The sequence below is a fragment of the Astatotilapia calliptera genome, chromosome 10, assembly GCF_964374335.1.
Source record: "Astatotilapia calliptera chromosome 10, fAstCal68.1, whole genome shotgun sequence".
In the NCBI taxonomy this organism is placed as follows: Eukaryota; Metazoa; Chordata; class Actinopteri; order Cichliformes; family Cichlidae; genus Astatotilapia; species Astatotilapia calliptera.
Window position 1 is genome coordinate 19,864,720 of NC_137431.1, and position 25,465 is coordinate 19,890,184.

The 25,465-nt window shown below is 42.9% G+C and overlaps 1 protein-coding gene and 1 long non-coding RNA gene across 2 annotated transcripts; both read right to left on the reverse strand.

The window, feature by feature from the left end:
- Positions 1-619: 619 nt before the first annotated feature.
- LOC145431415 (claudin-4-like) lies at positions 620-2,523 on the reverse strand. Its single transcript, XM_080307155.1, has one exon. The coding sequence runs from the start codon at positions 2,186-2,188 to the stop codon at positions 1,502-1,504; it is 687 nt and encodes a 228-aa protein (XP_080163281.1). The 5' UTR covers positions 2,189-2,523; the 3' UTR covers positions 620-1,501.
- Positions 2,524-15,277: 12,754 nt separating this feature from the next.
- LOC145431416 (uncharacterized) lies at positions 15,278-15,684 on the reverse strand. The gene is made up of 2 exons (XR_013911722.1): positions 15,543-15,684; positions 15,278-15,459 (listed from the first exon to the last, which is right to left on the reverse strand). It is a non-coding gene; the product is annotated as an uncharacterized LOC145431416 (long non-coding RNA).
- Positions 15,685-25,465: the final 9,781 nt, after the last annotated feature.

The window sequence follows — 25,465 nt, forward strand, 5'->3', positions numbered from 1 at the left end:
ACCTGCAACAAGTGTGTGAATTTATTGTTATTATTAATTTATTATTTTATTTTTTAGGAAGGGGTGGTAATTCATCAAAAAAACAAAAACGGACATTGATCTAAATTTTCCATAAAGTTAATTACATTCATTACACGATAGACAAGTATTGCCCACAAACATTATTTAGTATTATTTGTAATTAAAAATTTAATGACAAAAGTATTCTACAAAACACCTTTTGAAATTTCTCCAGTCTAAACTAAATCCTTTTGGTAGTTACTGTTTGACAAAACAGACGTGTTGAAGTAAAACTGACACTTTGTCAATTCTGACTTGTCATCTATGATTAGATGTAACACATATGAAACTTTAAAAAACTCAAACACTTAATTCTCTTTTTTAATGTATCATTTTTAAACTTTTTAAACTTTGGCAGTGTGGTCTTTGTTAACAGTTTTTTAATCATCTTGTCGTTTTATTTTTCAATGCAAAACTCGACAATGTTCAGTCTTTTGCAAACTCATTCTTACTATGTTTATTAAACTGCTTTAATGTTAAAAAAGGCACCAAAATACATATTATTTTGCATGCTCTGAAATATTAATTTTCTTTTGATATAAATTTCACTTGTACACAATCACACAAAAAGATATTTTTATTCAAAAAGCATATGTAAAAACAATTTCATGATCATCAATATTGAATCAATTTAATAAAGAGATGATAGTCAAAGATAAAACATAGACTTACAATGCATAGATTTCATAGCGGTTTTAAATGGACATGGTTATGACTTTACACAGATCCCTGAAAAAGTCAAATCTGTCTCCAAACTTATGAGCAACAAAAACTGCGAGGGGACTCGAACCTGGCTGGCCACTGGCATGTGATTGCCCGCTTAAAGCTAACCGGTGCCCTATTGAGCCATTTTAACAAAAACAAAACAAAAACAAGCAAACAAAAAAAAAAAAAAGACAAAAAAGAGATGCAAAAGATTATTTTACATGCTCAGAAATATTATTTTCATTTGAGATCAATTTTACTTGTAAACAATCAATCAAATATATTTATATTAAGAACGAAAAAATAATTCCATGATCATCAATTTTGAGTCAATTTAATAAAGAGATGGTAATGAAATATATAACATAGACTTAAACCAGTGGATACATAGTCAGAAATCATAGCAGTTTACCAAAAAAAGTAAAGTCTGTCTCCACGCAACAGAGTAAATAACAAAAAGAATAAATGAAAAAAAAAAATAGGAAAGGTGATTATAATGGTGTAGGATACCTCAAAATACATTCAGAAGCAAGTTACACAATCAAATTGTAAAGATTTCTATCCATTTTAATCTGATTTTATACTTTGTTAATCTACTCATTCCACTGACAAACTTAAGGTGAAAACTTTCATAAAACCTTTTTCTTATTTCCAAAAAACTGCTCGATGTATGAAAATAGGCCTTATTTTAAAAGCGATAAGTAAGGCCTTGCTTACTCAGAGTTGGAGTAATGTTTTACTCAGTTCCATTTCTGCAGAAAAAGGAGCTGCAGACGAGGCCTCCTCCCAGGAACAGAAGGACGGTGGTGAACCAGCCAATGTAGAGCGCGGCTCCCAACTCCATCTTTTTAAGTACCCCATGATCAGGACCATAAGTAGACTGGGTAGGATGAAAATGATCATTGATGGTGTTGGTTGTCCAGCTGACTGGGATGAGAACAAAGAATCCTGCAATGAGGAAGGCAATTCCAGAAGTCAGAGCCATTTTGCTCCTTTGCCATTCGTCTGGTACAAAGTTCATAAAATTTCTCCCAGCCACACCAAGCAGGATCCCAAGGACCTCAATGATAATGGCAATGATGACAAGTGCTCTGGCAGCCTTCATGTCTGCAGGTAACGGTATATACTCGTACCCCATGCAATGCATTTCACCTGTTGGTAAGATCGCACATCTCTTCCATAAACCCTCCGCAATGCACATGAGCATTTTGACATCTTTGAAGGCTGTCATGATTCTCCATGTAGGGAGAGCACAGCTTATGATGCTTCCCATGAAGGCGATGCAGGCCAAAGCCAGGCCTAGAAGCTGTCTTTCGCAAGCCACCATAATGAAGCTCTGTGACTCTCTCCAAGCACCAAAGATGATGTGTTCAAAGGAGGTTCGGTAATTTATCTGAAGAGCTGAGAAGGATGTGGTTATCATTTGGTTATAGTACTCAGAATTAGACTGTGGCTTCCTCTGTACCTGTTCACACTTTTAAAAGAGATGACAGATTTTATTGTTGCCTCTGAGTTGAAACTGATTTCAAAAGAAGGTGACACATAATGACAAAAAACAGAACACATAAAAACTTAACCCAAAATAAATAATTTGAAAAATGCAGGTAATATTTGGTTGGATCGTACTAAATATGGATCATCAAAACTGAAAAATGCCACATCTCAGTGACAATTATAGTTTTAATGTTAACTTTTTTCAAGTTTGTCATAAATTTCTAAATGATTAAAAAGTAACTAACTAAGCTATTTCAGTGCAAATAAAAAAAAAATCCTAGATTTGTTCATTATCACTGAAATTTGTGAGATTTATTCACAGTAAATGGTAATATAGTTTCCAGGAAGAATGTATGGCTGTGGTCCATTGGAGTGTCTGGGGTTTTTCCACCCATGGCTGCTGGTCTCCTGTCCATCCGTCATCCCCCTACTTAAACCTGTGCAACCTGCTTTTTCTCACCAGTTTGTTATGCGCTCCATAGTGGTAACTAGGCAGTTCCTCAGTAAAAACATTTTCTGTTCATTCCCTGGTGGCTTCCTCACCCGCTTGCCTGCCCTCCGGCGTACCACTACACCTCAAACACAAACTCTCCATCTGTTACAGGATCCCTTTCTGTCTCTCTGTCTCTCCCTGTGATCCAGTTCCCTAGGGCTGCCCTTCTCAGCTCCAGTCACCACTTCCCCGTAGCCATTTCTAATCTGTCTCACAATCTCTGGTACATGTATTCCATTACTCCCCAACACTGCATGTGACTGATGCAAGCCAGATCCTTTTAATTAGCAAAATTGTGATTGATAGTTAAAAATTATTGTTGAGGGGCACAGGCATCACTCCACACACATATACATTCAAAAGGGTGCAGGTGCTCAAGCCCCTTCTGCACACCATGCCATGCCACCCCTGCCCCCCTCCACATGCGGTTGCACCTGGGCCTTGTTTTTTTATGGGCGGAAACATGTATACTTTGCAGAAACAACCCTACAAACCAGTGACCACAAGTACAACATGGAATCAAACCTTTTACCACATGCTCAGAACATGTGTTAATCTTTTTAATTTCTTTTGGTTTTTTCCTCCTTGTTTGTGTTGTTAAATATTAATTCTTGTAATTTTATTGTAATCGTTATGTTTATGTTTGACTAAGAGTTTCTTCTTTTGTTTGCCCCCTGAATTCTCCTCTGTGCCCCTCTGTGTCTCTCTACGTCAGAGTGGTTTTGGTCCCTCTGTCTGTTTGCTTCATTTATTTTAAATGTCAGACCCATATGTGGGTTTCATATTTAGTGTTTTAGTGTCTAGTAGGTTTCTATGGTGGGATTCTTTGTCAGGTTGGCAATATTTTCTCATGCTGGTGTAAAACATTGTGGAAAAAAAGTTAAGGAAGAAATTAGTATTTTTGAAAAGTCATCTTTTTTTGATGGAAGTATTTTAATGTTACTGCCAGACATCACTGAGGTGATAATTCAGTCACGTATTGGCTAAATAGCTTGTTTATTCCCTTCATTCATCACTGATTTTTATCTAAAAGTTTTTATTAATGCAGAGTGTTACAGCCCTGAGCCTCAGAGGGAGTGAGACTGCCTTTTTCTTCAAGCAAATCCAAGCGTGCCAGGACTTGCTGACGACTGGTATCTGGAAACCCGTGCCAGCCCCCTGTATGCAGATTGCAGTGTGGCAACCCACATAGACAATTGGCTGTCTGGGATCCTGTGACGCTCCAAGAAGCAATTAGTGGCTGATTGTGCTGAAGATTCTTCACATTGTGGGCTGCTGCCGAGGACTGAACATCCAGTTTGTCCCCCTTGCAGTAACACCACCCCTTTTTGTGGTGTTACTGCTTGTCACGTTAGCCTTAGTTTGCTTTAGTTTTTTTCACTCCCATGTGCGTGTTAGTTGTGTGCTGATTATATGCCCAGTTGTAACCCAGTTCCTAAAATCATCTCAAACAGAAAGAGAAGAAAAATTAAAACATTTAATGTTCATTGTTCTGTTCTTACTGTCCCGGTTAATGAAAGTGAAATGAGATCAAAATAATTATTTAAACATAGAAGGGATGCAGATTATATATGATATGCTCTGGTCAAACAAGGGTTAAGTTTTCTCAGAGGGTTGATGAGCTCTGATGAGAGCCTATTGTTTTACTCCACTCCTCACATGTCAGCCAATCGGTGAAGCTCTAGGCAGCTCTTGTCCCTCCTTAGTACCAGCTCCCAAGTTTTCAGTCTCTTGCTTCTACAGCCGAACAGAGCAGACGGACTAAAACTTTTGTTATCGGTAAGCTGGAGAAATTAACCTCTAACGAGTTAAAAGAAATACCATCTAAACTGATTTTTTTCACAAATTATGTATTTGCACTTGTTGTTGTCAAGGGCAGAGCGAAACCGGAGGGTTTACTGAGCTGTGGCTCCACGTAAATGCTGAGCATCCACTCGACGGCGGTAAGCTAAATGTGGCTAATCAGACACGTGATGTGCGGAGTGTGGGTACAGTTGTTCGTTGTCTCTGAAACGCACTGTTGTTATGCTAGTTAGATCATTAACTAAGTCATTAACATGTGAAAAGCTGTAAATGGTTAAAGCAGCTAAAAATAACCTTATGAGAGATAATTGTAATCAGACTTTATCCTGCTTCCTGTTTAAATTTTGATGTCAATCAGTTGTTTTACAATACTCAGTATTAAACACTTGGAGGTAATTTTTAGTGTATTTCCACTTGTACTAGTAGGCCTATGGTACAAGCGGGATTAAGCACGTCTATTTTAATACTCCTATTTGTGGACTGAGTCCTTGTGTTTACGTGTTATTGAAATTGATTATTTGCACTTTGTTCAATTTCTGATAAGCATTTGCATATTATTCCATTTCTTAAAAGGGGTAATATACGTATTTATTTGTGATTAGATATATATGTACAGTGAGTTTATTTTGATGGATGTAATTAATGTTTACAATGAAAGTGAATTATATGGTGACTATAATTCCTGAATGTTTAAAACCTTGTAGATAATCTTTAGTGCTACTGCAGGTTACAAATACTTGAACCTTGATACTGTGAAATTTTGGATATTGATACTTTGACCTTTGAAACTTGATATTTTAATGTTGTACAACATGACTGAACTGATGATGATTGAATTGACGATAGCTGATCTGAATAGTGGTTACTGCACTGTGACACTACTTTAGTTTAATTTGTGAGAGTTATCCTTAAAGGGCACGTGACATATATTTGGCCATTGTTTATAGGTCAGGTTTTTATGTGGGACAAATCCAAAGACCAGGTCAGCGATTCCAGAACCCAGAGTGTTCCAGTGTTCACTGGATGGCGAGCCAACCCAAGATCCTAGGAGGCGATATACATATACACGCACACTCATTTGCACATTGATGGACTACAATCCTCTACTGTACAAGTAGTACGGTAGGACAGACAATCACACACACACTCCTTGTCAGACGAATTCTATGGGCCCCACCGGTACCATTTGGACTTAAAAAAGACTAATTATTTTACTTGTGCACAATTTTATTTAATTCTATTTTTTTGCTACTTTGGGGGAAATTTTTTATACTTGACATTCTGTTAAAACCTGTTGTGATACTGTGTTGTTTACAAATTTCTTTTACAAGGCTTAACATCACTAAAGTACTTTTAAAGCCACAAAACTGTGTTTGTCTGGTTTCTCTGTCATTCGTGTACCAGAGCTCTAAGAGTCGTTCTCAGTCTTCTGATACTAGCCCAAATTACTTATTACCTTGGTAATTATCCATTGGTACTTTATGTAACTCCACGTAAGTGCTACAAAAGTGGCGAGCCAGCCAGGAGCTCTTTGGTGCATGAATATCAGCAGTGAAACCTCCTTAAAGTGTGTATTGTCATTGAAACATCTTTTGTTATTACCACAAGATGGATTTTGTATTGAGCTCAGGTATCAAAGTCCCCAATGCAGTAATTGTTAGTGGTACACTCAATTCATTGGATGATGAAGGGGTTCTTGACTTTTTGAAGCAGTATGGTACCTTTAGAGCCGTCCCAGTTGTAGATCCAAACTCAGAATTTTTTAAAAACCTGATCGTTGAGTACCGAAGTGGTAACTCCATTGATGCCTTAACTGATCTTTTGCCGTACACATATGAAGTTGAAGGGAAGCCCGGTGTGAAATACCATGTAAGAGCTCTCTCCAGCGTTTACACTGCCAAGGTGGGTGGCAGTGCTACTAAGTCCTACTTAGATGAAATAAAGCAGGTGGCAAAACTGAGTGGCAAAAGTTTTGAAGAGGTACTGAAGTCGATGATGACAGAGATCAGTGAAGTCATTGGGAGTTCAGAGACCGATGATGAATGCATGCTCTCCTCCATGCAAGTTGATGATCCAAACAGGGGGAACCAGCTTCACCCCTCTCTTGAAACTTCTGAGATTGCACGCCAGCAGTTGTCTGAAGATCCACCACAGGTAGGATTGATTCAAGGTGGTGCGGAGCCACACCTACCTGTTGATTTCAAAACGAGCCCATTTAGTACGGCAAACCATTTCAAATGGTAAATGGCCTTCATTTGTATAGCGCTTTTCTAGTCCATAGGACCCCAAAGCGCTTCACACTACATTCAGTCATTCACCCATTCACACACACATTCACACACTGGCGATAGCAAGCTACATTGTAGCCACAGCTGCCCTGGGGCGCACTGACAGAGGCGAGGCTGCCGGACACAGGCGCCACCGGGCCCTCTGACCACCACCAGTAGGCAAACATGGGGTTAGTATCTTGCCCAAGGATATTTGGCATGCAGCCAGGATGCAGCCTGGGATCGAACCACCGACCTTCTGATTAGTGGCTGACCTGCTCTGCCACCTGAGCTACAGCCACCCCACCTGAAATTCAGAAAGTCATTGTGGAACACATCGTGAAGAAAGATGACTTGATTGCACATTCATATTCTCCAATGAGACTCCGGTCATTCTCTGGCAGGATCCCCAGACCCAGCGGTGAGACAGATTATGACACATGGCGTTCACATGTCGAACTTCTCAGGAAAGACCCTGCCATGTCTGAACTTCAAAAATCTAGGAAGATCTTTGAGAGCTTGTTGTCCCCTGCAGCTGACATTGTCAACAGACTGAGCCCAGAAGCTGCACCTGAAACTTACCTTCAGTTGTTGGATGCAGCTTTTGGAACAGTGGAAGATGGAGAGGAGCTTTTCGCCCAATTCATGAACACCCTTCAGGATCCTGGTGAAAAGGCTTCTGCGTACCTCTGCCGTCTTCAGGGCGCATTGAACCTTACTCTGAAGAGGGGAGGAGTTTCTGCTGGGGATGCCGATAAACACATTCTCAAGCAGTTTTGTCGTGGATGTTGGGACCACACCTTGCTCTCGGATCTTAATCTTGAAAACAAGAAAAGCCAACCTCCAACATTCTCAGAACTTCTATTAATGCTCCGAACAGAAGAAGATAGACTGGCAGCTAAAGCTACACGGATGAAGAAACACCTTGGCTCAATCCGGCAGCGGGTTGTGGCACACTGTCAAAAGACTTGCACCTGTAGTGAGCTACAGGCAGTGACTCAATCTGATTCTGACCCGTTGACAGATCTGAGGAAGCAAGTTGCATCCCTACAGAGTCAGCTTACTAATTTGATGGCAAAGAAACAGAAGAAAAGCTCGAAGCCTAAGGACAAGGCTGAGTGTGATTTACGTGAGATGGCTATGGCAACACCTAGCGTCAAGGTCACAAGTGCGAAGCCTTCCAACTTGCGGCGGAGTACCCAGCCAAAACCATGGTACTGCTTCAAGTGTGGTCAGGATGGCCACATCTCAGCAAGTTGCAGTAATGACCCAGACCCCACTCTTGTCGCTGATAAGAGGAAGCAATTGAGAGAGAAGCGTCGCATTTGGGAGATGCAAAACACTTCGTCTGCTGACCAGGATTTTTAGACGCAGTCTCAGTTGTGGGGCAAACTGGGACTGAAGCAGGTCAACATCGTCCCGCTAAATCTGGAAGTCAAGCTAAACCAAGAGCACAGGCCACTTTGAGGCAATCCCATGTTGGAGAACAACCTTTCAGACTACCTAAGAGGCTCATAGGCACAAAGAGTACAGGTCAAGTCACGATCAAAGGTAAGGTGTGCAGTTGTCTCCTTGACACAGGTTCTCAAGTGACCACTGTCACTAAGTCTTACTATGACCAGTATTTGTCTGAGCAACAGATAGAGCCACTACATGACCTTCTGGAGGTTGAAGGGGCCAATGGGCAGCTTGTACCTTACCTGGGTTATGTTGAGATTGGAATCACCTTTCCTAAAGACTTTCTTGGTGCTGAACTAGAAGTCAAAACGCTAGCTCTAGTAGTCCCAGACACCGGGACATTAACGAAGTCTTGTGTATTGATAGGAACAAACACTCTTGATGTAGTGTATGAAATGTACAGAGAGGCAAACCCAGAGGGCTATCATCCCATTCCTCATGGGTACAGAACCGTACTCAAAGTACTGGAGTTGCGGCAAAAGCAAGGTTCAGATGAAGACGTTGGATTAGTGAGGATGCGTGGCAACGATGAAGTGAACGTCCCAGCTGGGAAAACAGTCGTTCTTGAGGGGACAGTATCAATCAAGGGATTTTACACTGAGAGATCTGCCCTGTTGGAATATCCTTCAGTATCTTCCCTGCCTGGGGGGCTTTTGGTGCAAACCTGTCTCCTTGACTTGCCAAGTAACCAGTTGTGCAAGCTACCTGTAGTAGTTTCCAATGAGTCAGAGCATGACATTACCATCCCAGCAAAGAGTGTGATTGCAGAACTCAGTGCAATACAGACTGTCCTATCTCACAAACAAATTGTGAGTGAGCCATCAGAGTGTGAACCATCCAGGACCTCTAGTGTGACATTTGACTTTGCCGACTCTCCCATCCCTTCTGACTGGAAAGACCGCATTACTCAAAAGCTGAGCAGTATGCCAGAGGTCTTCGCCCAGACTGATCTGGATTTTGGAAGGACGGACAAGGTCAAACACCACATTAAGCTATCAGATGAGACACCATTCAAACACAGAGCCCGACCGATTCACCCGCACGACATAGAGGCTGTTTGAAAGCATCTGCAAGAGCTTCTCGCAACTGGAGTAATCCGCGAGAGCGAGTCCCCATTCTCCTCGCCAATTGTTGTGGTCAGGAAGAAGAACGGTCAGGTACGTCTGTGTGTTGACTACCGTAAGTTAAACTTACAAACAGTGAAAGATGCATACGCCCTCCCAAGACTGGATGACACCTTCACCGCACTCTCAGGTTCCAAGTGGTTCAGTACACTCGATCTTAAGTCCGGCTATTATCAGATCGAAGTTACAGAGAGTGATAAGCCCAAGACTGCCTTTGTCTGTCCCCTAGGTTTCTGGGAGTTCAACCGTATGCCACAGGGAGTGACAAATGCGCCAAGTACTTTTCAGAGGCTTATGGAGAGATGCATGGGGGACATAAATCTGAAGGAAGTTGTTGTTTTCCTGGATGATCTCATAGTTTTCTCGAAAACCCTTGAGGAGCATGAAGCCAGACTCATGAAAGTCCTGGAACGCTTAAAGGAGTATGGGTTAAAGCTGTCTCCCGAGAAGTGCAAATTCTTCCAGTCCTCAGTTCGGTACTTGGGGCATGTTGTTTCTCAACACGGAGTAGAAACCGACCCAGAAAAGACAGCCACACTTAAAACTTGGCCAGTCCCTCAGAACCTTAAGGAGCTGAGATCCTTCCTTGGGTTCTGTGGATATTACAGACGGTTTGTTAAAGGCTACTCAAGTATTGTGAAACCACTGAACGATCTAACGTCCGGTTATCCACCACTGAGGAAGCATTGCAAATCAAAAGGGAGGAGTAATCAGTATCACGATCCAAAGGAGCCGTTTTATGGACGGTGGACCCCTGCATGCCAGAAAGCATTTGAGGCTATCATTGACAAGCTAACGTCGCCTCCAGTCCTGGCCTTTGCTGACCCAAACCTGCCTTACATCCTTCATACGGATGCGAGCACTACGGGCCTTGGAGCAGCTTTATACCAGGAGCAGGAGGGACAGCTCCGGGTTATCGCCTACGCGAGTAGAGGTTTGTCAAGTAGTGAGTCCCACTATCCAGCACATAAGCTCGAGTTTTTGGCTTTAAAGTGGGCTGTAACAGAGAAGCTGAGTGACTACCTCTATGGCAATCAGTTCACCGTTGTCACAGACTCAAACCTTCTGACCTACATCCTCACCTCAGCAAAACTCGATGCAACCAGTTACAGGTGGTTGGCGGCCCTCTCTACCTTCAATTTCAGACTCCAGTATCGTTCTGGAAAACAAAATGGAGATGCCGATGGACTCTCGCGTCGTCCTCATGGCAGGCTACCTGATGACCTTACATCTCAAAAAGAGAGAGACCGGATATGCCAGTTCGCAAAACAACATCTGTCAGATCCAGACAATATTGACTCAGTCGATCAGGACATTGTTCATGCTATCTGTGAGAGACAGTTTGTTTATCATTCAACCACCTCTGAAGCTTTGGGTGATGATGCAGGTATAACCCTTGTCGAAAGTCTTGCCATTTCTGGAGATGCTGTACCTGACAGCTTTGAGCAGGAAGAAACATTGGGAGGCTTACACATCATTCCCCACCTCTCACCGGCAGATCTCAGAGACAGCCAGAGATCTGATCGGTGCATCAGACATGTTATTACCCAGATGGAGAGTGGGGAGAAACCCCCTCCCACATTGAGGAAAGAAATTCCAGACGTAGTCCTGTTGCTGAGAGAGTTGAACAGGTTCGAGCTGTGCAATGACATTCTCTACAGAACACGAAGAGAAGGCGGTAATAAACATTACCAGTTGGTCTTACCTGAAGACCTGCGAGAGTCTGTGTTGACAAGCCTACATGACAATATGGGTCATATGGGAATAGAGCGCACACTCGATCTGGTCAGAGCCAGGTTCTACTGGCTAAGAATGTCCTCAGATGTGGAGAAAAAGATAAAGACCTGCCACAGGTGCGTACGCAGGAAAACGTTACCTGAGAAGGCTGCACCTTTGGTGAATATCATGACGACAAGACCCCTCGAGTTAGTCTGCATGGATTTCCTATCCATTGAACCAGACAGCAGTAACGTGAAAGATGTTCTTGTCATCACAGATCATTTTACTAAATATGCAGTCGCTATCCCAACATCGAACCAAAAAGCTCGGACTGTCGCAAAGTGTCTGTGGGACCATTTCATAGTACACTATGGCATTCATGAAAAATTACACAGCGATCAAGGGCCTGATTTTGAGTCTCAGTTGATCAAGGGGCTGTGTGAAGTAGCAGGCATACAGAAGATTCGGACTACGCCGTACCACCCCAGAGGCAACCCAGTGGAGCGTTTTAACCGAACACTCTTAAGTATGCTTGGAACTCTGGAGAACAAAGACAAGTTACATTGGAAGGATTTTGTAAAGCCTTTAGTTCATGCGTACAACTGTACCAAGAACGAGGTAACTGGATTCACACCATATGAGCTGATGTTTGGGCGTCAGCCACGGTTGCCTGTCGATTTGGCTTTCGGTTTACCTGTGAGAGAACAACAAAACAAGTCACACTCCCAATATGTTAAGGACCTCAAATCTCATCTTGAGGAGAGCTATAGAATAGCTACACGGAGTGCTGCAAAGGTAGCCGAAAGGAACAAAACTAGATTTGACAAACATGTGACCACATCTACCTTGGAAATCGGGGACCGAGTGCTGGTCAGAAACATACGCATTCGAGGAAAACACAAACTCGCCGATAAATGGGAGCAGACCGTCTATGTGGTGGTGAAACGAGCTGGAGACCTCCCCGTTTACACTGTTAAACCAGAGGGCGGGGATGGCCCCATACGCACCCTACACAGAGACCTCTTACTCCCTTGTGGGTTCCTCTCTGCAGCCAAGGAAGTGAAACCTGAACAACCAGAACCAAAGAAAAGGCCCAGAACGCGACAGACCACTCACAAAGACAATGAAAGAGCAGATCACCCCTCGGACGAGGATGATATTGTTTCAGTCCACTGGTTTGCAGATAGATCAGTGCCAAATGACTCGGCGTACATTGTCAAGCGAGATCTTCTGCTGACCCATAAATCAAGTCTTAGTCAAGATGATGTGACTGCAGATCAAGACAAGTTGGCTGGTAATACTCCAGCTTGTGCAGACACCATCTCCGATGTTGTTCCAGCCAGTCATGCTGACCATAACCAACCTTATGACAATCAGAACCCGAGTTATGGAGAAGCCTCGTATGAAAGAGACTTACCTGGAAATGACGACTCTGAACCGGAAAGAGACTTACCTGGACGTGACGAACCTGAAAAGGAAAGAGACTTACCTTCTATGGATCGCCCTGACATGAGGGATGAACAAATCCTACTTCTCCCAGACATGTTAGGGAGCGATGAGGAAGGAGAGGACTTGATATTTGACAGGGAAACAGTAAACAAAGAGAGAGATGAACAAACAAGCAAAGGAATTCCTGTCCGAAGATCAGAAAGAAGTCGCCAGCCACCAAAAAGGCTAGACTATGCTGAATTGGGAAATCCCCTTGTCACTGTGGTCAAATCATTATTTCAGGGTTTAACCACAGGTTTAACCACAGCTTTCATTTCACTCTTTAAATGCTAAAGCTGAATTACTGTTCTTAGATGATGCAGTTCACAGTAGACATGCAAAGGGACTTGCATGAATTCAAGAGGGGAGGGTGTAACCCAGTTCCTAAAATCATCTCAAACAGAAAGAGAAGAAAAATTAAAACATTTAATGTTCATTGTTCTGTTCTTACTGTCCCGGTTAATGAAAGTGAAATGAGATCAAAATAATTATTTAAACATAGAAGGGATGCAGATTATATATGATATGCTCTGGTCAAACAAGGGTTAAGTTTTCTCAGAGGGTTGATGAGCTCTGATGAGAGCCTATTGTTTTACTCCACTCCTCACATGTCAGCCAATCGGTGAAGCTCTAGGCAGCTCTTGTCCCTCCTTAGTACCAGCTCCCAAGTTTTCAGTCTCTTGCTTCTACAGCCGAACAGAGCAGACGGACTAAAACTTTTGTTATCGGTAAGCTGGAGAAATTAACCTCTAACGAGTTAAAAGAAATACCATCTAAACTGATTTTTTTCACAAATTATGTATTTGCACTTGTTGTTGTCAAGGGCAGAGCGAAACCGGAGGGTTTACTGAGCTGTGGCTCCACGTAAATGCTGAGCATCCACTCGACGGCGGTAAGCTAAATGTGGCTAATCAGACACGTGATGTGCGGAGTGTGGGTACAGTTGTTCGTTGTCTCTGAAACGCACTGTTGTTATGCTAGTTAGATCATTAACTAAGTCATTAACATGTGAAAAGCTGTAAATGGTTAAAGCAGCTAAAAATAACCTTATGAGAGATAATTGTAATCAGACTTTATCCTGCTTCCTGTTTAAATTTTGATGTCAATCAGTTGTTTTACAATACTCAGTATTAAACACTTGGAGGTAATTTTTAGTGTATTTCCACTTGTACTAGTAGGCCTATGGTACAAGCGGGATTAAGCACGTCTATTTTAATACTCCTATTTGTGGACTGAGTCCTTGTGTTTACGTGTTATTGAAATTGATTATTTGCACTTTGTTCAATTTCTGATAAGCATTTGCATATTATTCCATTTCTTAAAAGGGGTAATATACGTATTTATTTGTGATTAGATATATATGTACAGTGAGTTTATTTTGATGGATGTAATTAATGTTTACAATGAAAGTGAATTATATGGTGACTATAATTCCTGAATGTTTAAAACCTTGTAGATAATCTTTAGTGCTACTGCAGGTTACAAATACTTGAACCTTGATACTGTGAAATTTTGGATATTGATACTTTGACCTTTGAAACTTGATATTTTAATGTTGTACAACATGACTGAACTGATGATGATTGAATTGACGATAGCTGATCTGAATAGTGGTTACTGCACTGTGACACTACTTTAGTTTAATTTGTGAGAGTTATCCTTAAAGGGCACGTGACATATATTTGGCCATTGTTTATAGGTCAGGTTTTTATGTGGGACAAATCCAAAGACCAGGTCAGCGATTCCAGAACCCAGAGTGTTCCAGTGTTCACTGGATGGCGAGCCAACCCAAGATCCTAGGAGGCGATATACATATACACGCACACTCATTTGCACATTGATGGACTACAATCCTCTACTGTACAAGTAGTACGGTAGGACAGACAATCACACACACACTCCTTGTCAGACGAATTCTATGGGCCCCACTGGTACCATTTGGACTTAAAAAAGACTAATTACTTTACTTGTGCACAATTTTATTTAATTCTATTTTTTTGCTACTTTGGGGGAAATTTTTTATACTTGACATTCTGTTAAAACCTGTTGTGATACTGTGTTGTTTACAAATTTCTTTTACAAGGCTTAACATCACTAAAGTACTTTTAAAGCCACACAACTGTGTTTGTCTGGTTTCTCTGTCATTCGTGTACCAGAGCTCTAAGAGTCGTTCTCAGTCTTCTGATACTAGCCCAAATTACTTATTACCTTGGTAATTATCCATTGGTACTTTATGTAACTCCACGTAAGTGCTGCACAGTGGTCTGCTGAATGCAGCCCTGTCAGTTTTCTGTTTGAATTTTGCAATAAAACCTTTATTTCACTTAGTTTCCCGTGTGAGGGCTTATGTATGTTACTCCTCCATGTCCGCTAGCAGAGGGGGTCGTAACACAGAGCACTGTTATGAGTGGAGGACTGTAGCAGCGCACACAAAAGGAATTCATGAGTCAACACACTGAAATTAGCTACCCCATAAAAGTGAAGAAATAAGTCAAAACCTTACTACCACAGGTGTACAGGACTTAAAGTACAGAAAAGTGCATTAGCCACTGTAAATATCAACACTTCATCGAGTTCTTTTGATTTCTCAGAGGCATACTGTCAGGCGCAGTGGCCCGTGGACATGGGATGGACTCAAGCGCAGATTCAAAACCGGAGGCCAGGGGTGAGGTGTAACGAAAAGAGACTTTATTTTTACAATGCTCAGAGGCTAACAGAAAGTGCAGACTAGAATCAATGAACATAAACTAGATGTCTGAGGCGAGAGAAAAATACTGTGGTGAAAACTAGATGGCAGGGATAACTGGGTGCAGGTACTGGGCAGGGAAAACTGTGGCGGGCCCGGGCACTGAAACAGAGGACAGAGCAGTCAGGGGAATCCCACAGAGGGTTGCGAGTGAATCTAAAAAATAGTACACTGAGCTGTCTTACAAGCTTGCAGGTGGGGGTTGCGTGGAGGGGGGAGGCAGGAGAGGTCCAGGTGGGTGCTGCATGCAAGGCAGGGAGGCAGGCAGGAGAAAATGGCAGCTCCAAAACGGAGAGGGATTACCGGTGGCAGCAAACTGGTATCCAGGAGAGCTTGGTAGGTGGTTTTCAGAGGCTGACGAAAAAAACAGAGATACGGTTAATACACACGATTAGTCACCAAGGAACGGACGTGAGGCCGAGAACTGACTAAAGTTGGCAGATAATCTGGCGAAGACCAGTTGAGTGCGCCGGTCATAAATACTGCTGGTCCGATTGCCATCAGGTGAGGAACAACAAAGACTCCACCCAGTGGGGAGGAGCTGATGCTGTGGAAAACCACCCAGACCACGACACATCCGATAGAAGACAAAACAACAAAACACTGTTCAGCAGACCATTTATTACTTCTAGAAGGGAGATGCGTCCTGCAAGACACGCTGCTGCGGATCTCAAAATGGTGGTGTGCCCCTAACAGTTTTATTACAGAAGCTCTCTCATTCTAGACTAAACAATTCCAGTAACTTTCCACAGAAAATGGTTTCCTCTTATCTTTAATTTCCCAGGCAAGTATGAGCGAGAGTCTGCAGCTTTCTACTCCCCTTTATTTTCAGGGCTGTGTCCACTTAATACTACACTATATAACTTTATAACACTTAATAAAAAAGAATAGCATAATTGAGGCACTGAAAATTATTTATTCCCAACAGTCCCTCCTTTGATCTGATCAGAGTAGATCGGCATTACTAAAAGTCATTAAGCATCATCATGTTGTCTTCAGATCCCCAACCTTACGGTGTGTTCACACCGAACGCGATAGAGGCAGGCAGAGCGTCAGGCTTACATGTAAAGTCAATGGAAAGGCGTGCTGACCCGCGATTGCGGCTCCCGCGAAAATTCGGAAACAGATTTGCGTCGCGAAAACGCCTGAAACGCGCGTGAGTGTAGCGCGTTTCAGGCGTTTGACTCGCGAAAAAAACCACGCGCGTGAGTTTATGTGTTGCATTTTGTGTATACACGCCTTTCGCGTCCCCGCTTGAGTTGGAAAAATCTGAACTCCAGCATCAAATCGCGCCGCGACAACCAATCAGGTCCCAGAATCGCCCGCCTAGACACCAATTACAGGCGCTCAATCCCACCTGCAGAGCGCCTGTCCATCTGCCTGAGGTTAGTAAAAGTATTTAATACGGTAGTCCTTTATTGATACCTGTGCTAACATATGCTAAACCATCCATTTATACACTGCTAACATGGATGTGCTATGCTAACAGTGAATGCTGTCGGTGTTTACTGAAAGCAAACTGTGGTACAGAGAGGACTGTTTATAATATTTCTAGTGATACTCAGAAGGTCTCATCAAGCCCCGATTTAATTCGATTTATGCTGTTATCAGTGTTTGCGATGATAGCATGGCTGTGGTGTCACATCAATGTATGCGCTTGGTGTTTGCTGATATCAAACTGTAGCATTAGGACCACTGAGTTAACCTTTGTAGTGATACTCACTCCTTTTTATTTAGACCTGGTTTGATTCTGGGATAGTTGAATATTTGTATATAATCCCTGCAGCTGTCAGACTCTATAACAGGGGTCACCAGCCTTTATTAAAACAGAGTTAGATAAAACTGAACAGTTTGGTTCATCTCTAGTTACATGGTTCTATCTTGATAAGCTGTCTTATCACAGATTAAGTTTTCAAAAATATTAATGATTTAAGCAAGGAAAGGGCTACATGTCAACATACAACTCTTTATTTCTATTAATATCTCACTTCATTCCTACCTGATTGACATGTTTAGGAATTATGAGTGATTGGCACACTGTAGTTGTGAAAGTTGCTACCAATCAAATTATGATATGTTAACGTTAAAACAAAACACAACTGTTTTAGATATTATCTAATATACATTTTGTAATTATCCTTATAATTACAAAATGTTTTATGTAAGATTTAAGTTTTTTTGATTTAAATCTGACATCACAAAAGTATTTTGGAATTTGAATAATGTATTTTGTAACTGCAGTACACATAATACTGATTTTGAACAATTTTGTCCAGGTTCCTTGTCACCGCGGACTCCTTCAGGACCAAGCGTTCAGTTACAGAGTCGGTGTGTCAGATCACCCCCCAGGCAGCGACGGCCATCTGGGACTGTCTAGTGGACGACTTCATGGCTGTCCCTTCACCTGGAGACTGGCGGTCCATCACAGAGGGATTCCAGGAGCGCTGGAACTTTCCTCTGTGCTGTGGAGCTCTGGATGGGAAGCACATCCAGACAAAGGCACCCCATATATCATATAGGAGACACACACATTGATATACACTAAATATTTATTTCATTTCTTTTGTGTGGTGCCCAAATTTATGCACCTGCTTGATTTTGTTTAAACAATTATTGCACACTTTCTGTAAATCCAGTAAACTTCTTTTCACTTCTCAAATATCACTATGTGTGTCTCCTGTATGATGTATTTAACTGACATTTTTTATTGTAACAACCAACGATTTATACAAGAAAATGTCTATTAACAAGGTTGCCCAAACTTTTGCATCCCACTGTATTAGTATATTTTGTCTTTAGTATAATATGAAATAAATTCTACATGTGTCAAGTCGTGTGCCAACATTTGCTGTGTAGTAGAACTGAGACATTAGTCATTATAAAAATTTATTTGAAATAATATTAGAATTCTCAAACAGAAAAACATTAAACATAAATATATAAAATATAAGTATTTACAGAGAGACAGGAATAAAAAGGACCAGCTGCTCTCCAGAGCAGGAACAAGGCTGAGGAGGAAATGTGTTGCCCCCCTGGTGTGACAGGTGCCTGGGAGGGGTGCGATCCTAGATCCTGCAGCTGTGTATTGAAATAAAGAGGCACAGATCATGAACTTGTTTACGTTTCAACTGCAGGATTTATTCAGCTCATCAACAGGGGAACAAATCATTAATCGCCTCTCATAAGACCCAGCAATTCTTTGTAACGTGTGGCATAACAGCTGTCAGCGCATTGTCAAAAGTACAGGAATAACCTTGCCGAGTATACATTAACCATCATAAATATAGATAACATTGGCTCGCAGTGACCAGGTTGCCTCAGCCTTTGTTCCGGTTACACATACATATCACTGCATCAAGAAATACAATGTACTGTAACTCACAGTATAACCATTCGTATACAGCACATGAGCAGCTATGCAAGCATTAATTACAGCCTTTGCATCCTGTCTTACTTCAACAAGACATATAGAGAACACACAACTGAGAACGTGCCTTAGCATCGCTACGGTACTTGAGGCTCACTTCCCCCGCTAGCCAGTCCATTAGCCTAGCACGATCACGTTCACATCACGATCTCATTCAAAACACAATACTTAAACAGTACTTAACTTATAACGGTATACTTTCATTCACGAGTTCACAACAGTCTTATTGCTTCTACTGTGTTACCTATTAGTCATTTTGAGGACTAGTAACCCACCTGTGTATTGAAATAAAGAGGCACAGATCATGAACTTGTTTACGTTTCAACTGCAGGATTTATTCTGCAGATTTGCCTCCCAGGGGGGTTTACGCTCCTCCTGGCCGCTATGCGCCACCTAGTGGTATTTTTTAAGTAATGCCATGGAAGATGTAAAGTGTAATTAGAAAATACTGATTTAACACTGAACGACATAACAAAGACCAAAATACAACTGGGGTGTTCCCTCCACTTCCCTGTATGAAGACACAAACTGAACCAACATCCCCACAAGTCTTTTTATCTCTTAATTTTTTAACTATTAGTGTAATCCAGATTTACCAGCCACACATTTCAACTTAACACATATGTTAACCTTTTACACTCTCCCCTTTTTTTTTTATATAGGTCTCCTGACTTTTGTCATGTTAAGGGATGTATGTTTCTAGTTACTGTGGTTGAAGGTAACAGGTGTCCAGGTATGGATGTGGGTATGTGAAGTATGGGAGTGGAAGAGTACTGGGAATACCCTGCAGAGGGTATGTGGGCAGGAGAGAGTTCACCCCTGCATTCCATTGCTGGTATGATGGTTGTCCCAGGGTGTTATAGGTGAACATCTCTCTCGGCCTGGCAGTCCGCTGCGTTCTCCTCGAAATCTCTATTTCTTCCGGTGGTTTATTCCCATCAACTGTTGGGTTAACTGGTGGCTTGGTACACAGGTCTGGCTCAGTGTGATGTTCGTCTTCCAGGGCGGCGTCCTCCAAAGCTCTGTAGTGTCTCTGTGGTACATTATCGCCCAGTTCTGGGATGTTAGTTTCCTCCACGACGGAAGGGTGGAATTCATGAGCTGTGGCTCTTAGTCTTTGCTCAACCTGAGGATGGTGTACTGTCGGTGGTTGTTCTTTCTCTCTAAATCGCAGCCTGTAACATGGAATCTTTTGGTAAGAGTATTCTTCATCAGAACTGTCTGTGTTTTGGTCATGTGTGTCAACAACTGCCGTTTTCTGTTTTGTTACCTTGTACGGTCTCTCTTCAGGTTGTGAAAGAGGAGTTTCCTCCAGGGGCAGTTCATTTACTGGAAGCAGTAGGTTCCTGTGGAGTACTCGCACTGTTTTGGGACCCTTTTCAGGCTGTACTCGGTAAACCGGTCCATTGTCGACTCTTTCCACCACACGGTGCACTACCTGCTCCCAGTAAGCCCGCAGCTTGCCGGGTCCACCACGTTCTGACAGGTTTCTCACGAGCACTCGGTCGCCTGGACAGAGAACAACACCTCTCACTGCACGGTCCTATTGTCTCTTGCCCTTAGCAGAGGATTTCTCACTGTTTTTTGCTGCCATTTCATATGCAAAACGCATCTTCTTTTCCCATTTCTGTGCATATGACTGTCGATCCGATGTTTCAGGATTTCTTTTGGGCGGAAACAACAAGTCCACAGGCAAACGTGGAGATCGGCCATATAGAAGAAAAAATGGGGAGAACCCAGTGGCCTCATGCCTTGTACAATTATAGGCATGTATAACATGAGCCAGATGGTCTTTCCACTGAATCTTTTTCTCCTCCTCCAGAGTACGCAACATTTGAAGGAGGGTCCGGTTAAGTCTCTCTACTGGATTGCTTTGCGGGTGATATGGCGTTGTTCGTGAATGACCAATACCAGCCAGCCGTTCTAACCTGCTGAACAAGGTATTCTCAAACTCCCTCCCCTGATCGTGGTGGAGTTTCTCTGGGTATCCAAAGCGAGGGATAAAGTCATGGAATATTTTGTCAGCTGCGGTTTTCCCAGATTTATTCCTTGTTGGATACGCCTGGGCAAAGCGTGTAAAGTGGTCGACAAGAACAAGAATGTACTCATAGCCCTGACTTTGCTCTAGGTGTAGGTAGTCAATACAAAGCAACTCGAGAGGACTGCTGGTGGTTATATGTTCCATCGGAGCTCTTTGGGGAAGATTAGGACGTTTCTGTTTAATACAGACACACCTTTTGTTTACATAGTCCTCTATGTCATCCTGCATGTTGGGCCAGTAAAACCGTTCCCGGGCAAGGTGTGTTACTTTATCGGCGCCAACATGACCCATGTCATTGTGAAGTGCTTTCAGCACCAGGGGCTTTAGCTTTTCAGGAAGCACAAGTTGTTGATGCTGACGATTCAGTCGATACAGTATTGCTTCCTCCACCACTAGCTTCTTCCATTCGTAAAGCAGTCTTTTCGTTTGTTTGCTCATTTTTCTCTTATCCCTTTCATTAGGAGTCCAGTTTCTGAGCTTTAGCGAAAGCACCTCCTTTATGGCTGTATCATCCTGCTGTGCTGCCTGAATATCTGCAGATGTAATATTGGAAATACTCTCAGGTGGCACAGTGTCTGCATTTCCCCTATTCACCTGTAAGGCTGCTGCCCCGGGCACCTCATCTCCCTGCCTTGCTTTGCTTCTTTGCCATGCTGTGGACACAACCTCTGATGACATAGTCTCTGTGTGATCTGCCATTCTGTCTTGGAGTTTTACTGGGTACCTTGACAGGGTGTCTGCATCTATATTCAGCTTCCCTGGTCTGTATTTGATGTCAAAGTGGAAGTCAGCTAGCTCACCAACCCACCTATGTCCAACGGCGTTTAGTCTGGCAGTGCTCAGAATGTATGTTAAGGGGTTGTTATCAGTGTAGACTGTGAATGTCGGGGCATAATACAAGTAGTCTCGAAACTTATCACAGATGGCCCACTTGAGTGCTAAGAACTCGAGCTTACCAGAGTGAAGGTGATAGTTTCTCTCAGCCGATGTCAGTGTTCTTGAGCCATATCCGATGACACGTAACTTGTTTTCCTGACTCTGGTACAGCACTGCACCTAATCCGTCACCTGATGCGTCTGTGTGTAGAATGAATGGAAGGTTGAAGTTTGGGTATGCTAGGGTGGGTGGAGTCGTCAGCACATCCACAAGTTTAGCCAAAACAGCCTGGTGCTCTGCTGCCCATCTGATGGGTGTTTTTGATGGCAGCTGTCCTTTTTCTTCCTTCTTAGCTCTGCTTTTGTTTCCATTTGTCTCATGTTGATTGTTGTTTTTACCTTTGTCAGGATTGCTAGGTTTCTGGAGAAGTTCAAACAGCGGCTTGGCCAACCGGGAAAAGTCTTGAATGAAGGAGCGATAGTACCCCAGGAATCCCAGCAAGGACTTAACATCTCCAACAGTGTGAGGCACTTTATCTTTCAGAGCCATGACGGCCTCCAAGTCCTTTGGATCAATCTTAACTCCATCTGCTGATACTAAACGTCCAAGATAACGAACCTCTCTTTTGAACAACTCACACTTCGCAGGTCTCAGTTTGATTCCGTGTTCTCTCATGCGGCCCAGAACTTGTCTGAGGTGGTTGACATGTGCCTCAAAGGATGTAGAATAACACAACACATCATCAAGATATGGAGCACAGCACTCATCTCTAATTCCGTCCAGCACTCCCTCCATACACCTTTGGAATGCTGCAGGTGCATTTGTCAAACCAAATGGGATTCGAATCCATTCATAAAGCCCCCACGGTGTGCTGAAAGCTGTAAGGTGTCTGGATTCCTCGCTTACAAACCCTTGGTGATATGCGCTTCCTTGATCTAATATCGAGAACCATGTGTTACCACCCAGGTTGTCAAGTAAGTCCTGTATGCGCGGCAAGGGATGACGATCTGCGACTGTTTTTTTGTTCAGTCCCCTAAAGTCCACACATAGCCGCAAACTCTGGTCCTTCTTACGGGCACAGACAACTGGAGAGGAGTAAGAGGACACAGATTTGCGGATCCAACCTCTGTCTAGGAGATTCTTTACATAGTCTTTAACCTCCTGGTACAAAGGCTTAGGGATAGAGTTATAGCACTTTTGGACTGGATTGTTGTCGGTTACATTAATCTTCAGCTGCAAGTTGGGTATGCAACCTATGTCTCCCTCCCCTTTAGCAAACACATCAGATTCCTCAAAGAGCATCTGACGCACAACTTCCTGCTGCTGCTGATCAAGATGCTCCAAGTTAACAGGAGGATGCCATTTTTTTGATGTATAAGTCTCTGGGATACTGTTGTGACTGGCTTGGCTACCCTGCGTGGTACGTATATGTGTATCAGTACTTGACTGCCCTGACTGCTGATAAGGGGGACCAAAATCAATCGGCCTGCTGTCTATGATTCCTTCTATGCAGCCCAAGGCCATCCTTGGTGGCAAGAAGATATCATGTTTGGTTGAATTGCAGACTGGGATTTTTACAGTCTTAGATGCACCAGGAGACACATTAACTAAAGCAGGAAATAAATCCAGTCCATCTGGGACATCTCTTTTTAATGCTGGTTCAAATAACATTGTCCCCTCCTCAGGCCAACCCCTGATATGGCATTTCACTTGACATATTTGGCCACTAGGAACTGTGAGACCTCTCTTTCCTAATCTGATCATCTCATTCCTAGTTTGTTGGCCCGTTGGGGTTTCGCTGACAACAGAAACAATTGTTTCAGCAGTATCTCGATGGAGTTTTAATGCCTCTGCTAGCAAATCACTTAACACTAGGAAGGCCCAGAGCCCAGCCATTTGGCTTTTCTACCTTTAAAACCCGGAGAGCAGCCAAATGGCTGGTAGGCTTTTAGCTAAGCTTTAGCTTCAGGCAAGTGGAAGCTAAATTGGCTAGTCATTCATATGTAAATTGGGTTGTTACCTGGGAATTCTGGAGGGAGGGGAGTGGGGGTGTGTGGATGAGGGGGTGGGGGAGCTGCTAAAAGCGGTGAGCTTCCTTTTGTTTCATCTTGATGCATTCTCAATCATCCAGGGAAACAAATCTCCAAAAGTCACCAACTTGGAGTGTTTCAGTTTGCCATCTTAGGGAGAAATCAACACACATGGGTGTATGTCCTTTGTTGCTGAGATTTATTGATAAAAACAGTACAAAAAATCAACCATTTGTACACATTTTTACAAATAATTATAAAAAGTGAGTGAGTACATTTCAACATTTTCAGCAATCACTCACAATCCTGGCACTGCCATGGTATCTGTAGTCTGCATTTACCACATGTGTATCTGTTGCAGTGAACACATCGCACAGTGGCATGATTGTTCTTGCAATTGTGTTTGACCTGACACATGGCTCTTTTTCCAGGGCTCGGTGTGGAGGGTTGTGTCAAAGGCAACTGTTCTTTTCTTGCCTTCTTCGCAGCTACATGAGAGTGAGCTAACTCCCTTGCAAGCTCCACCAGGAAGTCCACCCGTCTTTCCTTCGTCCCGGAGCATGCTTGATACAGCACATGTGCATTCAGTGCTGCCATGTCAATCATGTTATAAAACACGGCAACTGGCCAGCGCCGTGTTCCTCTGCGGACAGTGTACTCCCGAACCATCTGGTCCATCACATCCACGCCACACTTTGTTTTGTTGTAAAGGGTGACAGTGTTTGGCTTCCTTTTGGTAGTGTTATCAGTCTGAACCACGCCGTGCATGCTGCTAAGAATATAGACTGTCTTCTTCCGTTTGGCCGCATACGCCGTCAGCGTGGCAGCAGAGGTTGAAAACACCTAAGAAATAAGATAAATTGTTATTTCCATAGCACTTTTACACACAATGAAACACATAAACATAGAACCAGAAAAGACCTGCAACATACCTGAGTGGTGAATTCATTGCGATCTGTCTGTCTAGTGGATTGAGGAATTTCCCTGCGAATCTTGTTGACTGTGCCGAGGATGGTGGTTTTCCGTCTAAGAAGTTTTTGCGCAAGTGAAAGCGATGTGAAAAAATTGTCCGTGGTAACATTTCTGCCCTTGTCTAGGAATGGTTCCATCAGCCTCATTACTACATTTTCAGAAAGTCTCTCCCCAGTGGGACGACTGGGGTCCTTGCCAAGATATGGGAAGACATTGCAAATGTACTTGGATTTTAGGTCGCAAGCCACCCAAAACTTGATCCCAAACTTGTCCGGCTTACTTGCAATATACTGCAGGAAACTGCACCGAGTCTTTGATGGGAAAAGCTGTTCATCAACGGTGATATGTAGACCAGGGTTGTAGCACGTGATGCAGTTGGTGACAAATGATCCCCACAAACTGGAAATTGCAGCGAACTTATCAGTCTTTGCTCGATCACTGCGGGTGGACTTGTCATCAAAGCGTAGGTGTTGCATGATTTCTTTGAAGCGGTTTCGTGCCATAGTTCCAATTATCTGTGGGTTTCCCAGGTTTGCTGACCAGCAGTCATTTAGAGATGGAACCCTGGTAACCCCCCGCAAGATGACAATTGCAATAAATGCCATTAGTTCAGGGAGGTCCATGAACCAATGAACATGCTCCGTTTGCTGTGCATGTTGAACAGTCCATTCTTGAATGCTACGAAGCATGTCAAGAGTGATGAAACACAGGAAGCTCCGAAGGCGACTCGTGATATTTCTCCTGGCCTTAGCCGTTGGCTCT